Source organism: Crocodylus siamensis, chromosome 1 (genome assembly GCF_052110815.1).
Source record: "Crocodylus siamensis isolate JL-2025a chromosome 1, ASM5211081v1, whole genome shotgun sequence".
NCBI classification, from domain to species: domain Eukaryota; kingdom Metazoa; phylum Chordata; order Crocodylia; family Crocodylidae; genus Crocodylus; species Crocodylus siamensis.
Window position 1 is genome coordinate 379102205 of NC_143395.1, and position 18002 is coordinate 379120206.

At 44.0% G+C, this 18002-nt stretch overlaps 1 protein-coding gene across 6 annotated transcripts in view; it reads left to right on the plus strand.

The window, feature by feature from the left end:
• Positions 1-15136, plus strand: part of SLC7A1 (solute carrier family 7 member 1) — a 70984-nt gene extending 55848 nt beyond the window's left edge. For all 6 annotated transcript variants that reach the window (XM_090028177.1, XM_090028185.1, XM_090028213.1 and 3 more), the window contains one exon: positions 5999-15136. In XM_090028177.1, coding sequence (XP_089884303.1) covers positions 5999-6108 — 110 coding nt within the window. In that variant the 3' untranslated portion in view covers positions 6109-15136. The remainder of the gene's footprint in view (positions 1-5998) is intronic.
• Positions 15137-18002: the final 2866 nt, after the last annotated feature.

Here is an 18002-nt window from a genome sequence, read left to right on the forward strand (position 1 = left end):
GGTGGTTGGAGACTTTCTTCTGAGGGGGGCAGAGGCATCCCTCTGTAGGCCTGACCTATTGTCTTGGGATGTCTACTGCTTGCCTGGAGCCCAGATCCAAGATGTCATGAAAGGATTACCCAGAGTCCTCTGGCCTGGCTACTACCCTTTGCTACTCATCCATGTAGGCACCACTGGACAACATGGAGTGATCAAAAGTGACTACGGGGATCTGGGTGCAAGGGTGAAGAGGACAGGGGCTCAGGTGGTGTTCACAATCCTTCCAGTCAAGGGGAAGGGCCCAGGTATGAGCAGACCCATCTTGCAGATCAATTCTGGCTGTACAGGTGGTGTTGCCAGCTGGGCTTTAGCTTCTTTGGCCACGGATTGTTATTCCAAGAAGGATTGCTAGGAAGGGACGGGATCTACGTGACAGAGGGAAGAGCATCTTCACAGACAGGCTCGCTAACCTGATGAAGAGGACTTTTTAAACTAGGTTCTCTGGGGGATGGAAACCAAAGGCCTGAGGCAGGGCCATCCCTAGGGGAAGGTGAATTTGGAGTGACCGCCTTGGGTCCCATGCTTTGGGGGGCCCCATGGAGCCAGGCGGGGCTGCGGTGGCGACTTCATGCTGTCACTGGCTTCAATTCTGGTCACTTGGCAACCCCCCCTTACCCTCCCCCCAAATGCTGCTGAATCTGCTGCTGGCTTCCTTGTGTCCAGGGGTGGGGTCCTGCACAGGCTGATTTGCCCTGCTCAGATTGTCTCTGGCTTGACATAAGCAGGGAAGTGGGTGACCTAGAGGAAGAGCAAGCAGGAGGGGGCAACAGGGGAGGCATTCTCATTCTTCCTGAGGTAACTAGGTAACTGATTGCCCTACTTTTTCAGGTTATTTCTCAGGAATGCGCAGAGCCTGGGAAATAACCAGGAGCAATTAGAAGTCCTTGCATAGTCACAGAACTATGATGTGATTGGAATACCAGAGACTTGGTGGGAGCTCGTATGACTGGAGCACTGTCATGGATGGGTACAAACTGTTCAGGAAGGACAGGCAGGGGAGAAGAGGAGGAGGAGTTGTGCTGTATGTAAAAGAGCTATATGATTGCTCAGAGCTCCAGTGTGAAACTAGAGATAGGCCTGTTAAGTCTCTGGGTTAGGATCAGAGGGGAGAGCAGCAAGGGTGATGTCATGGTGGGGGTCTGCTATAGATCACCAGACCAGAAGGATGTGGTGGATGAGGCTTTCTTCAAATAGCTAGTGGAAGCTTCCCAGTCACAGGCCCTAGTTCTTCTGGGGAACTTTAGTCATCTTGGCATCTTGGCATCTGCTGGGAGGGCAATACAGCAGTGCAAAGGTGATTCAGGAAATTTTTGGAAAGTGTTGAGGACAACTTCCTGGTAAAAGTGCTGGAGGAGCCAACTAGGGGCTGTGCTGTTCTTGACCTGCTGCTCACAAACAGGGATGAATTGATGAGGGGATGTCGTAACGGATCGCAACTTGGTCAGCAGTGATCACAGGTTGACTGAGTTCAGGATCCTTGGGAAAGGAAGAAAGGAGACTACTTGTAGTCTACTTCCGGTCCACTGCTGAGTGTGCAGGGGACCTATGTGCTGCCACCTCCTGCACGCCGTGTTTGCCTGGCTTGGCCATCAGAGACTTTGGAGGCAACAGTTGCTGAGCTGGGGGGCGGAAGAGGGTCCCCTGCACGCTCTGCGGCAGACCCAGAACTGGACCGGAAGTGCTTCTGGTCCACTTTCAGGTCCATTGCTGAGCACACTGGGGACCCCCCCCCCCACACACACACACTCCTGTGAGGTGCTCCATCCGCCCTACCATCTCAGCGTACACAAGCCACCTGGTATCTTGAGGTATGTAGAAAAAACATTTAAATGTGCATCTGTCTGAATTGTCAAATCTCTCCAAACTGATTTGGAGGGTCTCGTGATTTGATTCAGATTCAGCGATTTGGCCACTGAATTGGGCCGAATCTCTGCCAAATCGAATCCACAACTGAAGTTTCGCACAACCCTACAGAATACTCTAGGAAGCCAGCCTGGGGTAGTTGACTGTACTCGAAAGAAACCTCACTGAGGGTGCAGGAATTGATGTTCAGGAAGACTAGCAAGTATGGCAGATCAGCTTGGCTTAGTAGGGAGGTCTTCAGTAAGCTAAAACACAAAAGGAAGCTTACAAGAAGTGGAAACAACTAAGGGGGAGTATAAGAGTATTGCTCAGGCATGCAGGGATGAAATCAGGAAGGCCAAAGTGCAGTTGGAGTTGCCGCTAGCATGTGACATGAATGGTAACAAGAAGAGTTTCTACAAATATGTCAGCAACAAGGGGAGGATCAGGGAAAGTGTGGGTCCTTTACTAAATGAGGGGGCAACCTAGTGACAGATGCAGAAGAGACTGAAATACTCAATGCCATTTTCTCATGAGTTTCATAAGCAAAGTTATTACCCAGACTGCTGCACCTGGCAGCACAGTTTGGGGAGGAGGTGAGCAGCCAGCAGTGGCGAAAGAACAGGTTAGGGACTATCTAGGAAAACTGGATGTGTAAAAGTCCATGGGGCCGAACAGAATGCCTCTGAGTGTGCTAAGGGAGTTTGCCAATGTGATTGCAGAGCTGCTGGCTGTAATCTTTGAAAACTTGTGGTGATCAGGAGAGGTCCTGGATGATTGGAAAAGGGCAAATTATAGTGTCCCTCTTGAAGAAAGGAAAGATGGAGGATTTGAACAGTCAGCCTCACCTTTAGTCCCTGGAAAAATCATAGAGCAGGTCTTCAAGGAATTCAGTTTGAAGCACTTGGAGAAGACCATTAGGAACAGTCAGCATGGATTCACCAAGGGCAAGTCACGTCTTACCAACCTGATCGTCTTCTATGATGCGAAGACTGGTTCTGTGAATGCGGGTAGACCAGTAGATGTGATATACCTTGGTTTTAGCCAGGCTTTTGTCTCAAGTTTCCCACAGCTTTTTCGCAAGCAGCCTAATTAAGTACAGGTTGAATGAATAGACTGTAAAGTGGATAGAAAATTGGCTGGAGTATTGGGCTCAGAAGGCATAGTCAGTGGCTTGATGTACAGTTAGCAGCCCATATCAAGTGGAATGCCCCAGGAGTCGGTCCTAGGGCCGTTCTTGTTCAATATTTTCATTAATAACCTGGAAGATGGACTAGAATGCACCCTCAGCAAGTTTGCAGATGACGCCAATCTGTGGGGAGCTAATGGGTAGCGCTAGGTTTAGGAGAGACCTCGACAGATTAGAGGATTGGCATAGAAGAATGATAATGGCATACTGGGTTGCATTAGTAGGAATGTTGCCAGCAGATCAAGGTAAGTGATTTTTCCCATCTATTCAGCACTGGTGAGGCCACAGCTGGCGTACTGTGTCTAATTTTGGGCCCCTTATTATAGAAATAATGTGGGCAAATTAGAGAGAGTCCAGCAGATGGCAATAAAAATGGTTAGGGGGTTGGGGCACATCACTTCTGAGGAGAGGCTGAGGGAACTGGGTTTCTTTAGTCTGCAGAAGAGAAGACTGAGGGGGGTTTAATAGCAGCCTTCAACTAACTGAAGGGTGGTTCCAAAGAGGATGGAGCTGAACTGTTCTCAGTGGTGGCAGATCACAACAAGGAGCAATGATCTCAAGTTGTAGCAAGGGAAGTTTAGGTTAGATATTAGGAAAACTTTCTTAATAGCAGTGTAGTAAAACACTGGAACAGGTTACCTGGAGAGGTTGTGGAGTTTCTTTGGACATTTCTAAGACCCACCTGGGCAGAGCCTTGGCTGGGATGATCTAGTTGGGGCTGGTCCTGCTTTGAGCAGGAGGTTGGACTAGATGACCTCCTGAGGTCCCTTCCAACCCTAATTTTCTATGATTCTTTAATCACTTTAAAATTTAGTTTTTGAAATGTGAAGTTGCTCAATTCACTGAAATTCTAGAGGGATGTCTTGTCCAGTCCGATGAGGGGATGCCTTCAGTCTAAAAAGGTTGAGAACCACTGATCTTTGGACATATTGTACCCCCATTGACCCTAGCGGGATTATACAGAGTTTGTTCTGGGATAGAATTTGGCCTTTGTGTTTACAGAACAAAGGATTAAGACCTATCTTTCTCACTTCCTCTGGTATGGTTTCTATTCTTAACTGTAGAAAGACCCAAAGGATCAAAGAAGCAAAAAGTAGGGAAGGCTTTTTAGATCCGTCAATCACCACTTGTCAGTTTTGAGAGACACAAAGCATTATCCACATCTTTAGCTCGGGGTAACCTGGTGCCCCAGATATTTTCCCTTTCTACTCCTTCTAATAGTTCCCCTTATGCCCCCACTTCCCCACCTATCCTGTATACATTTTAATGGTTGTTTGCCAGTCATTGGCCTGACACCTGCCAAAGCTACAGTTCATGTCACTGCCTTCTGAAACATCTGAAACACTCATCCTGAGGAAACCCCAAGGAATTCATTTGTTTAGTGTATGTTTAAAAAAAAAATCAAAACAAAAATCAGTGAGCTTACTTTCAAGTGCTACCATTTTGATGTTAATAACTGACAGGAGTGAACAATGAGAAACTAGGTTTATATCACCCTGAGGGGAAATTTTATGTAAAAAAACTAGGGGCAGTAAATTGGGGAGATGTTGTGCATCAGCCTGCAGGGTGCACTGATAAGTAGTACAGCTTTTTTATTGTCCACCTCATAATCTAGACACTGTCCATCAATCACCTTTGACTTCTTGCAACAGGGCGGCACTTGAATTTTGGTGAAGATATTGTAATAAATAGTCGTGGACGTGTGTATGCACTTCAGTGTCTTTTCCTTGATGGAATGAGTAGTGTTAAAGCGATATAGCTGTCATGGTCCAGGAATTAAGCAAGAGGCAAGGATTTCTTGGGGTGATATCTACTGTTGGACCAACTGCCCAATTGGGATAGTCAGGCAAGCTTTTGAATGCAGGACATTCTTCATGTCCTTTGAAGACATTTTTCATCAGGTCTGAAGAGAAAGGCCAGCCATAAGAAAAAAAAAAACAGTTGTAGGGAGGGAGAGAATTTCCCATGTGTGCACACTCATGCATGTATATTCATGAAATGGAAGAATCAGGTAGGTTATAATATGCCATAAACCAGTATCAGTGGAATGAAAACTGTGGGTGCTGACAGAAGTGATATTGTTGTGCAATTGGCCCCCTGAAAGCGCTCTGTAGTCAAGCTGCATCTCTCACGTGCATGGTTGCAAAGTGCTTTAAAAGTGGCTGATCGCACAACAAATTATCCCATATCTATTGAGAGAGTAGATGAAGGGAACTTGTCAGTCTCTCTTGCCATTGGGCCTATCCCCAGTGCTGTCTATAGGAAGGGATCAGGGAGAAAGGAGGGGGAGGGAGCTGCAGGCTGGGTTTTGCTGGGCCTGAGCTGGAGCCACTGGGTGCATCCCAGCCCCCCTCATCCATCTCAGGTCATGTGGACCCCATTCTGCACCTCCCTCCCCCTCCCTTCTCCCCCCTCTTTTCCTGCAGACAAGGGAGAGAGTTGTGTGGCAGGACTGAGGGAACAGAGGCTGCAGGCAGGATATGCTAAATTGGCCCCAAAGTGGAGCTGGATTTCCTTGCCACCCTTCTCCCCCTCCCTCTCCATGAACGAATGTCTGTTGGGTTGGGGGTGGGGGCGTTGCTATAACTAATGGTGCTTTCTGTGAAGTGCCATGAGTTAGAACAGGGAGCTGCACATCTGTCAGTGCCCTGTATTTTAGCAGGATTTGTATTATCTCTTGGTAACAGGTAATAGAACTATTTCACTAGCTTAAGTGTTACCTGCTGGTGCTTTTGGAAGAGGAGAGTTCTTAGGTCTCCAGTAAGAAGGGTGAAGTACCTTGGAGATTTTTTTTTTCTTTTCTTTTTTAAATCAAGGTTTACGTCTTTAACTTTCCGATACATTTCAGTGAGACTATATGGTTGACAAGCATGAGAAGTGGCTTCCAGCTCATTAAAGTGTTAATATTCCCTCTCCCTTCCCCCTCAGGCTTCTTCATTTACTTTGCATATGGAATGCGGCACAGTGTGGAGGCTACATATTCAGCACCACCAGAGCCAGAAGGAAGCATGGCCCGCGATTCAGACAGCTGTAAATGACGGCAGGTTCAGCTGAAGAAGAGCTGGACAGCTGCTGCAGAGAAGAAAGCTGTATCTCGGGGACCTTGACCTATTTCATTTAGTTAATCAGCACAGCAGAAATAATGAAACATGAGGTGGGATTCCCAGCCTTGCTTCTGCATCAGTCAATTTGTTTGACCTTAACAACACAGTTAAAAGGGATCACAGGGAAAAGGCCAAGACTCTGGCATAGTCCTGACCAACACTGTAACCTGAGCTGGGGACACCTTTTTTTTTTTCTCCTCCATAACTGCGTAGAAAGAAAAGAGCCTCTGTGTGCTAGTTAATCTTCTATGCTGCTATGAGACTAGGCTTTGTCGAGGTCCTTCCATTTGCCCTAAGAATTCACTCCCCAGGGACTCTGTTTCAGGTACAGCACATTCTGCAATGCTAATGTCATTCTTAGGACCTCGTTACACAGTAAGTTTAGACCGCTTCTGGAGCTCTTAACCCCCTGCACTGGCTTCACATTAACACCTTATAAGTGGCTTAAAGCGCTTATTATTTGTCTTAAAATTACACCATTTGAGGGCAGGATTATCTCCAATTCACCTAGTTTTATTCCTGTTCTATTACAGAGTGGCCGCTTCCCACAGCTATACCACCCAAGCTGAATTTTTTTTAATATCCCAGAATGCAGCAGCTCCTCCTGACTTAGGGTGAGCTGAGATGCTGGGCCATAGTATCTTATCCTCTGGGGATGTCAGGCAGAGCAGGCTGTGCAGTCCTGGAGCGCCTAGCGGCCACGGTGTTTCCCACCACCACCTGGATTGGCTCTGCTGCCACCAGTGGCGACACAGGGGACAGGTGCTGTCTAAGCTCTGGAGGAAAAGGGATTGGACCTCTCGGAGCTCAGACAGCGCCCGGTTGGCTGGCAGCCCTGGAGCTCTCTGGTCTCAGTGAAACTGACACAGCTGCTGTGCCCCAAGACGTTAAGGCATGAAAGCTGGGAAGCACCTTCATATCATAGAGCTGTGGCAGCTCTGCACTGAGAGCAGGGCTGCCAGGGCTTAAGCCCAACAGCCCCACTCTCAGGGCAGAGCTGCTATATCAGTTTCAGTGAGACCAGAGAGCTGCTTCCCCAGGAGTTTCTGGTCTTGCTGCAACTTACATGGTGGAAGGCCTACTCTGTCCAGTGGGAACAGTGAGTGGGGTCCTGCTCCTAGTCCTGTCCCTGTTCACCGAGCCTGTAGTGGCAAGTCAAAGCTGTGCAGGTGAAGGGCAGTCAGAGCAGGATTTTTGCCTTACTGCATGGCTGCTCCACTATGCCAAACAGCTCCAAGCCAATTAACATTTTTTCGGCTTACAGCATCAACTCTAACAAGGTTCAACTTCTTCATTCTGGTGAGGGGAGCTGTACCACAAAAAAGCCCCTTATCATAAAATAATTTCCCATCTGTTTGAACAATAGCTAAAAGTTCTACATTTTTTTTAAAGAAAAAATATGAAGTTCCATTATTTTATTTATATTGAGTTTCTGAATGAGTTAGGTAGTCATGCTTTCAAATGTAACATTGCTGTGATACTTTGGGAAGGTTTATATTAGCTGTTCGTAGACTGATTCACTTTTCCAGTATGCAAATGGTACAAATGGAAATGAGACTTTTCAGCTATAGCTGCATAAATCTCTTAAGCGTAAGTTTTCAGTAGCTTTTTGTGTGGGCATTTCCAGAAAGCTTTTTCTACCTCTTAGTATCAAAAATAGTCAAAACAAGACTGAAAAGAGTTAGGGTTATTAGGAGAAATATTTGAGGGTCTATATCCTAAAACAAGTATGGACCAATTTCCCTCTTTCAAAGCAGTGTAACACCAAGTTAACTCCTTTTGAAGGTAGTAAAATTGCTTCTCTCTTATGCCACTTTAAATTAGAGGAGAGTTCGGCCTCGAGAGATTTGATGTTGACTTCAGTGTTCAAGTCCTTCAAAAATGATGCAGAAAAAGTCTTTTGGTATTCTAGGGCGATGGTATTCTTAGACTCTCACAACTTCTGACATTTCTCCAAGGTAAGGTTAATGTAGGATCTGAAATGTCCTATTCTCCGTTTGCACTCAGTGGAGCATATAACCTGCCCTGGGAAACCAGAATTAAGCTCTAAAACCTGGTCTACACAGACAAGGCTTGCATTTAGTCTGGTATAACCTCCAGTGTTGATGTTTTTCTTTTAGTCTGAGTCACTTTTTTTTTCAGTTTTGCATAAATTGCTTCCCAAATGAGAGAGGCTAAAGTCAGGAGGGTGGAAGGAGGCAGACATGCTGGTATGAGAGGCTAAGAAAGTCTAGATGGGTGAGTTATACCAGTGTAATTTTATCAGTTGAAGTTTACACCATAGCTACATACTAACAGTCTGTCCCACTTAGATAATGCCTAGGGGTGAAAAATCTTCTGTTTTCTCATAAGCAAAACTAAGCTGTTCATTTGCCCTCCATTAGCATCATGTCTGAGAGTGTTGCTACATGTTACAATCACGTGTGCTAACTCTAAGGAATATTAGGCGGTATTAAAGTTAGCACGTGGTGTGAGCAGTTGCGCACGGGGTTAGTATTAGGGCTGTGCAGAGCTTTGGTTGCTGATTTGATTTGGCGGCCAAATCTCTGAATCTGAATCAGGAAACCATTTAAAAAGTCTGAATTGATTTTGAAGCCTCCAGATTGATTCAGAGAAGATTTTGAGATTTGGACCATGGGGAGACCCCTACCAGACCCCATCCCCTGACCCCCACCTGCTCTCCCAGCCCTGTCAATGGCTGCTCTGCCTGGCCCCTGTGTCCTAGCACTTTAAAAAAAACAAAACAAAAAAGCCCCTCACTCACCGGCTTCTGTGGCAGCTGTCAGGTCCTCTAGGGGCTTGTGGCAGAGCCCCCCCGGGGCAGTGGAGGGCAGCAAGGGATGGCCCCCCCACCTGGCAGGAGCTGGTGAGTGGGACTTTTTTTTTTAAAGTGCTGGGATGCTGGGGCTAGGTGGGTTAGCCATCGACAGGGCTGGGAGAGCGGGCGGGGAATGCGGCCTGTTCGATTCAGAGATTCGGCCATTTCAGCAGTGGCCAAATCTCTGAATCTGATTCGGCAGAGTCAGTTTGGGACAGTAATTTGAATCACCGAATCGAATCACTGCCCCCCTAATTGGCTGAATCCAAAGCAAATACTAGCCACTTTGCACAGGCCTAGTTAGTACCCTCTCTAACTTGCTGTTAGAGGGCTGGCATGCAGGGGTGTGGCTAGGAGCTGCCAAATCTACCCTGTGCTTGCCTGGCTCTGCCCCTCCCTCCATGGCTCCCCATTCATCTGATCTCTGTTAGTCTGGGGCAGTGGAGTTCCAGATGATTGATCATCCACATGCTGGTGGGGAGAGCACTTGGAGCAGTGCAGCATACCAAGTGACTGGGATACTGAAAGACTGCAGATAGCTGGTGTTGGCCCCATGGAGTAGACTGATATAACTGCAACACAAACTGCCTGACACCAGCTGAAGATGATCATTTTCCTAAGAAAATAATCATTGTCTTAAGTTCTACTTTAAAATGCTCAGAGGGCACCTAGATGGTCCTTCTTTGCCTTAACATGCAGGCATTTCTGTCTTAAGAGCACTTAACACATGGGAAAGGTAATATCTAACAACACCTTAAGCTACTCACAATCCTAACAACATTCCTAGGAGGTACTATTTGTTGTTTTATAAATGGGGGAGTATGGTTCACAGTCTGAACTGCTTACCCAAGCTATCCCAGGATGTCTGTGGTGTGGCAGGAATGGACCCAGTTCTCCCCAAATCCACTGGTTAATGGCCCAAGCTTCCTCCCAAATTCCAAATATGGCTTATGCTTTGTGCCAGCTCTGAACAGTGGTGAATTTTACCTTGGGCTTTTAGTAGGTACTAAAGGACACTGCTTATGGTCCCCAGGTTCAAAATTTATTCCATGCTGGTTCAGTGAGAACCTGATGGAACACACGGCTCTCTTTCATTCTGCTCTATGTGCAGTCTGTAGTACAGCATAAAAGGTTGAGTTCTGATCTTGGATGCATGGCAGATCTCAACTCTTGAGTCCATTTCCTTGCACATGTTGAAATTCCAAAAAGTATTCACTTGAACAGAGGGAGAAAATTGTCAAAATCAAGAGCCACCAGGCAGTAGAGTATTGTCCTAAAAGCAGATGTACCCAATACATACCACATCTCCTTAAAGGCACTGATATCAGGAAAAAAAATCCCATGGTACCAAAACAGCTGCAAACTCTTTTTTCCCCAACTTCAGCACCTATTCTAAACAGTTGTTAAATTTAGCATTGCATGAACGTTTGGAAAAGGGTAAGTGCTGACTGAAAGTGGGTTTCTGAGGAAAAGCTATTTAAATTTTATGCAGATTGCTTGGTGTGAAATGTTTTGATAAATGTTAACTTATTTTTTGACTTGCATGTCCTACTTCCTTAAGGACCTATTTGGTATTTATGTTCCAGTACTTTATTACAGCTTCTTAGATGCACAGTGTAGAAAATACAAGCACTTAGAGGAAAGGGAAATTTTGATGGAGATACTTTTTCTTTAATTTTCTTTTCTGTGAGTTCATATGGGAGAAACATTTCAATATATATTGATCATTTTAAGTTATCTTACGTCCACCCTGCCCAAAGTTCTCTACATGCATTTCACAAACTGAAAGACAAAGGTCCTAAAATCTTTCTAGTATAATGATGCTAAATAAGTAACTGATTTTCTCTCCTCAGATGTCCTTCTGTAGCATAGATCAGAGTTACTGTCAGTGAAGAACGCATTCAAATGTTGCTGTAATCTTGTGAAGAATACACCTGCATTTATCTGAGCATTTTTTGTAAATAGTTCAATAATTATTTTATGTTTTATAAGAGTATTTTATACAGATGCCAGAGCATTTTGCCATATATAAAGAGAATGTATAGAAATCATGCCTTTTGGGATGCCTAGTGAAAGACTGGGATCTCTATTCTTGAAACAAAAAGGGTGGATCTTTCAAGGCAGCATCTTGCCTCAGGAATTTCATCCCATTTTAACAATATTCAGTCATTTCCTGTTTCTTTGCCCCCTCAGTTGAAGTTACATAGGTGCTTGATTTGAGGTATCTAACACTTTGTGGCAGTCCTTAGTAGGTTAAAATGGGCAATGTTTAGGTTGGGTAAACTGTTTCTCACCATGATGGGCAATTTCGTCATAATAATATAATATTTATTAAGGGAATAGAGCCAATCAGCCTTTCTTGACGGGGAAACTAATTTCAGAGACTGAACTCTTTTCAAAAAGTTACAAGCTTGAAATCATTTTAGGTTTAACTTAAAAAAAAGAAAAAAAAAGAAATGGTGAATGAAAAACTTCACCTGCAGGTTTTGTATCTCCATTTTCTCTCTCTGTTCCCTTGCTGTGGAGATCTTAATGTGTGCCCAGGTGTCAGACTCTTCTTTTCGTTTATTTCTAGTCTGTGTCATCTCCCTTAGTGGTTCATTTTTGTCTTTTAGTGGCTTGTGTTGATCAGTCAGCTTTGGGTGGGATGGTGGGATTGTCTTCAGTTTTTAAATTTTCTATCGTTTTTGTTTGTGAATAACCTCAAGCCCCACCATTGCTGCACAGCAAACTCCCAGAATGTACTTGTTTTACAAAAAAGTCTGGTGGGATGGAGGTACATTTAGCCAGTTCTCAAAGCAGGTGCAGATATCAAGCCTTGGAGCTCCTGTGGAAGTTTGACTAGCTTTTCCGTTAACTTATTTGGCTCAATTAATCCTGAGGACTTCACGGTATTTCTGCAGGGTCCTTGGCAGCAGTCTCGAGAGCAATGCAACAAGCACTGTATTTACTTGATTCCAAGATGAATCGCTTGCCTAATCAGGCTGGCTGCATAACTGCTCTCTGTAGCATGGGGCAAGAGCTGGGATGGGCAAAATGCGGCCTGGGGGCTGGATGTGGCCCACCAGACCATTCTATCCGGCCCATGGGGCCCCGAAAAAATTTAGAAAATTAATATTTATCTGCCCTGGGCTGCCTGTCATGTGGCCCTCGATAGCTTGCTAAAACTCAGTAAGTGGCCCTCTGCCCAAAATAATTGCCTGCTTCTGGGCAAGAGCAAGTCAAGAGTGGCTTTGGGGCTTCCCTTGAATCCAGATCAGCAGCAAGGGGCAAGTGTAAACATGTGCTTAGACTCAGTAGTAAAGGCCTAGTCTGGCTTGTGTAGGCATATCTTGGCTATCTTCAGCTTGCCAGGTAGTGCAGCAGCATGAAAATCAGTGCAAGCAATTGGTTTTTATGCAGGGTCTTGGCTGGGTGTTGCAGCCCCCAGTGAGCTCTGTGCTACTGGAGCTATGTTAGGATCCACACCAAAAATTTTTAAAGCCAGGTTGGTTGTATCTGCATGAACCAGTTGCAGCTTGGCTTGCTCTGTAGACAGACCCTTTGGATGGGGTTCCCATAGATATCAGTCTGATCCATTGACTTCAGTGCAAGCAGGTTTAGGCCATAATGAAAATGCTGCTATCAATAGTTAGTGGACTGAAGTTGGAAATGGCTTAAGTGCTTTGTTTTCCTGTCCCTTATGATGATCTGTTTAGATTTAGTATGGGATAGTTTCAGCTTTATCTGGCAGATGCTCACAGTGATCACTTTACTCTTCATCCAAAGTAGATTCTAAAGAAATACATTAACAATACAAATGTGCGGAAGGAGTAACTTAAACATATGTGGTTAGATTGCTTCTGTAGACGACTAGCTTCCTTCTCTTTCCCTTTCAAGTTGGTTAACAGAAAGAGATATTTATAGAGCAATTTTGGTTATACTTCGTAAAATCAGCTTCTACAGCAGTTAAGTTTTATGGATCTAACGATTCAAACTGATGTTCGTGAATTCCTGCAAGTACAGGAATTTCTGACCATAAACACTGAAAATGGAGACTTGGAAATTAATGTTTGGTATCATTTTTGGCCTTTCATGGCAGAAGGTTTCATTGTAGTCTCTTGCATTGATTTCAAAACCAGTGTTCAAGCATTCTTCTGTTTTAACGGAATGGCTGCTATCCTTTCTCATACCAAGAGCATCCTTTTGTTTCTTCATCCTTGAACTTGATTATTGGAAGTAAGTTTACAGAGAAGTTTCAATTAACTGTCTTAGCCAAAAATCCACTTAGTGTTTAAGGATTGAAAAAATACTTGGCAGATGTGCGCTTCCTGACCATACCTGTGCTGCAGGCCCCAGGATATCCTCTTGACAACTCATCGAATCTTCCTTCCTTTGGGATTCTAGTTGATGGCTTACTCTCCACATTGAAGCCAAAGCTTCTGGTGGATGCAGTTTCAGGGGTCAGTAAGTGCAATAGGTCACCTCCTTTTCCTCCCTCTCCTTAAATTCACATCAGATGGCACTTCACTAGCCTGGAAACTGCTGTTTGGCACATCATTCATGTGGCATGCAATTCAACCCTGTGGACAGGCCCCCAAGCAAAGCTCTGTACTCCTTTTGCCTTATGTTAAGGTTTTAAGTGATGCATAGGCTCTTGTGCAGGGGTGAAGTTTGCCTTTTGCTGTAGAAGTTATTTAACATTTGTGTTTCTGTTGGCTGCCATCATTCTTGTGCTTGTACTTCATTGGCAGCATAGTTGATGAAGTATTACTAGCACTGATGGGCAGTAGGAAGCTGCATAGCTGCAGTCTATTTTTCTAATGCATTTACCTATGAGTTCTAATCCCTGTAAAGGCAGAATTGTGTACAAAGAATGTATATTTTTGTGCGTGGTTGAGTTGACATAGTGTGGAATAAAAATCAGCCCATTTGAGATCAGGGATGTTTGGGTTGATGTCACTCTGAGGTGGGCAGGGACTATTACCAAAATGAGTAGTGGATTTTTTAAAAAGGAAATGTTTATTGACAAGATTGTATAAGAAGCCATGTTTGTACAGTATTTCATTGCTGTTGTTAGGATAACCGATGGAAAGTTGATGGTCAGCTAGTGTATTGAGGGATAGGTAACTCACTGCTTTCCTGAAGTATGGGATTTAGAAAATAATTTCATCTACAGATGTATCGGACTTCCAAGTAATATCTTGGACGAGATGCATGAAAAAGCGTGTTTTTGGAACTTTTTTTTTTTTTTAAAGCTACTTGCCTACTAACAGTAGAAGCATGAAAATATGGTATTTATTAATATGGTATGTCTGGTTACTGTATTAATGTATTAATGCATTAATGTATTAAGATATTAATATGGTATGTATTAATACTATGAAAATATGGCTGATTATTAAGCTGGAAACCAAATGACATAAGAGCACGTTTGTTATAAAACTCCAGACCTCAATTTTCTCAGGGTATGTACTCTTGGCCTTTGTTCCAAGAACCAAGATCAGTCTGAGATATTCAGCTCTAATCAGTGAAGCATTTTTTCCCCTTGATGACTTACAATAAGTCTTTGGCATCATAACACCTGTTTTCCAGCTAATGGGATAACACTGGCATGTGTTAAGTGAAGTTTTCTTTGTTGTTTTGTTGTGCTTTTCAGTTTGGTTGGTTTGAGGAGCACAAAGATGGATGAAAACATTGAACTAGATTGTATATTGTGAATCTATTGTGAAATTACTTTGTTTATTCAGTAAAGTTTCTTTTACTGACCAAAAAGCCATGGAAGGGTTTGTATTTTTTTTAAGCAAAATATATATATAGCTTTGTTGGTTTAATGTTCTATTTTTCCTAATGATTTCCTAATTCGTACATTTGTATTTGTACAGTCCTAGGGCTTGTCCCAGGAACCTAGTTTTCTCTCTTTGAGGATTTTTTTTGTTCTTTTCTTTGTGTACTTTTAATAGACTATAGCCTTAAGTTTTCAGAATGTGAAACTTATGCCCAGAGCACAGCATGGGCGCACAGATACTTTACATCAGATGACACTGTAAATATTTCTCCCCTGGACTGTGCCTTTTGAGTTTGGAAGTCACCTTGTAATGATGCGGTGCAACATTAAAATTTGTCCTAAAATTTAAATAAATGATGTCTGCTGTTTCATCCTTCTTTTCTGAGTTCGTTCTGTTTTTTTCTTCCCCCTCCCCTCCAGGTTAGTTATTTCAACAAGTCTGTTAGACATGATCTTCTTTTGTATGAAGGTATTTGGTAGGAATCTATTCTTAATTTGATTTCCTGTGTAACTTTCTTTTTTTAGCCGGGCTTCTGGCATCTTTCTCCACCACTACCAGCTTCTTTTCCCATGTTTTGGATGCCATCAGGTGGGCTCTGAGCACACCCCACCATATGTCCCAACAACTTAATCTTTGTCTGAGGCATCTCTAGTTTGTAACTTTCTCTGGTGCTTTGGCCTGGAAGAGTCACAGCAGTTTGGTGCTATTAAGACTTGTGTGTTTCTTTATATGCCAGTAACAGAAATTAAAGTATTTAGAAGATTTTAGAAGTATTCTGTTAGTGAACTTAGCTACCCAAACAACTTGAGTGACTACAAACAGCAGAGCTGGGACTTGTGGTTCTAGCCTTGAATGTCTTAAAAGTTGGTCACCCCAAGTTAGTTACAACCTGTGAAAAGCTTGGTTTAAGCAACTTAGGAGTTCTGGCAGACAGGGTGAGAATCCAGTTCTCTAGGGCAACAGTCAGCTACCATTACCCAAGAGACTGTCCTTTGCCTTTGTGTAGTCCCCTACCTCACTGCATGCCATCCAGCTTCTACCACAAAGGAGGCAAGACAAACTGTCTTCACTATGCAGCCCTGATTTATCCTCACAGCATGTCCATTCCGTGCAACAAAAACAGTTTTGCATGAAAATGAGTGCGTTACCACATAATAAAAGATATCGTAAGCATGGGGGGGCTGAATAGGTTGCACAGGCAACCTCAGTGCTAGCATTTCCTCTCTTAACTTTGCAACCTTACTGTGTTTTGTTATGTCATTTTTTAAAAAAGAAATTACATTTATATTTTTAAATAGTAAGTCCTATCATGTGTAATCATATTAGGATTACAGTACATTAGCAAGGTTGGAACCCTTGGATTCACAGCATAGATCTCAAGCAGTAGTTGCTCATTATCCTTTATGTGTCTGACACTAGAGGGTTAGTGGCATTCACAGCAATTCAGAAGGACCTTGACAAATTGGAAAGCTGGGCTAGCTAACAGGATGAGGTTCAGCACTGACTAATGCAAAGTGCTGCACCTCAGGTAAAATAATCAAAAATAAATATAAGGGGAGACAACTGGCTGGATATAGAAGCACTATGGAAAAGGATTTTAGGAGTCTCAGTGGATCAAACTCGCTTTGAGTCATCAATGTGATCACTTGGAGACTAAAGGAAAATGTGTTTTGGGCTTGTCCCAGGAACCATTAGGTGAAAGATGGGACTGATTGGTCCTTATCTAGACTACTGTGTGCATTTTTGGGCTGCACATTTTTTCAAAGACGTGGAAAAGTTAAGGGAGCATCCAGCAGCAAGTGATTTAAAAATGATTGAGGGTATGGTAGGAAAGTTATTCAAAGAGGTTGAAAGAAATAGGCATGCTCAGCTTGTAGAAAAGGTAAGTAAGGGCACATGATAGCAGTCATCAAATATCTGAAGGGCTGCCATATAGAAGAGGGAGAGAACACCTCTTTTTCCATTGCTGCAGAGAGCAGAATACAAACCAATAGCTTGAAGGCCAATGTGGTGCCTATCTTCAAGAAAGGGAGGAAAGTGGATCCAGCAAACTACGCTGGTTAGCACTACAGATGAAAGGGACTTGGGGGTCATGCTTGACCACAAGGTGAACATGAGCCTTCAGTGTGATGCTGCGGCTAGTAAAGCAAGCTAAACGCTCACTTGCATCCGTAGATACTTCTCCAGCAAGTCCCAGGACATCATTCTCCCCTTGTACTCGGCCTTGGTGAGGCCGCAGCTGGAGTACTGCATTCAGTTTTGGGCTCCACAGTTCAAAAGATGTGGAGAAGCTTGAGAGAGTGCAGGGAAGAGTCATGCGCATGATCAGAGGTCAGCAAAACGGACCTTATGATGACAGGCAGAGAACTATGGGACTCTTCATCCTGGAAAAGCGCAGGCTCAGGAGTGATCTGGTGGCCACCTGCAAGTTTATCAGGGGTGTTCACCAGAGCGCTCCAAAGGATGACGAGATCAAACAATCACAAACTTCTCCGCGACTGATTTAGGCCGGACATAAGGAAGAACTTTACTGTCCAAGCCCCCCAAGGTTTGGAACAGACTGCCACCAGAGGTGGTTCAAGCGCTCACTTTGAACGCCTTCCAGGTGCATTTGGATGTTTATCTTGCTGGGATCCTACGATCCCTGCTGACCTCCTGCTCCTTGGGCAGGGGGCTGGACTCGATGACCCTCTGGGGTCCCTTCCAGCCCAAATGTCTATGAAATCTATGAAGTTGCAGCAAAGTATTTTTAAATTGGATATCAGGACAAACTTCACTGTTAGAACAATGATGCAGTCGAATAGATTGGGGAAATGGAGTCCATCGCTGAATTTTTTTTCAAGAAGAGTTTGGAAAAGCATTGATCAGGGATGAACTAGGAGAATGTATACCTGGAGTGCTCTTTAAAGAACAACAGACAGATTTCTGAGAGATAACAAGAACTCTCCCACTGAAAGCAGGTGGGTATTGGAAAAGACCACGTTTAGAAGCAGGAGAAAGCAGCAGAGCACGACAACTGGTTTAAGTATGACATAATTAAAGGAGCTGGGATAAACTTATGGAGAGGATTCAGCAAGGGGACTTCTGGCTGCCCAGTGAGAGAGTGCTGTGTGTGGAGTTATGCTTGCTGTTCCCAGGGTGCAGAGCAGAATGCAGGGTCTTTTTTTTTCCCCCATTTTTCTTGGCCTTGCTGTTTGACCTACAGAGTCAGGAAGGAAATTGTTTTCCTTCCTGTTCCCGCT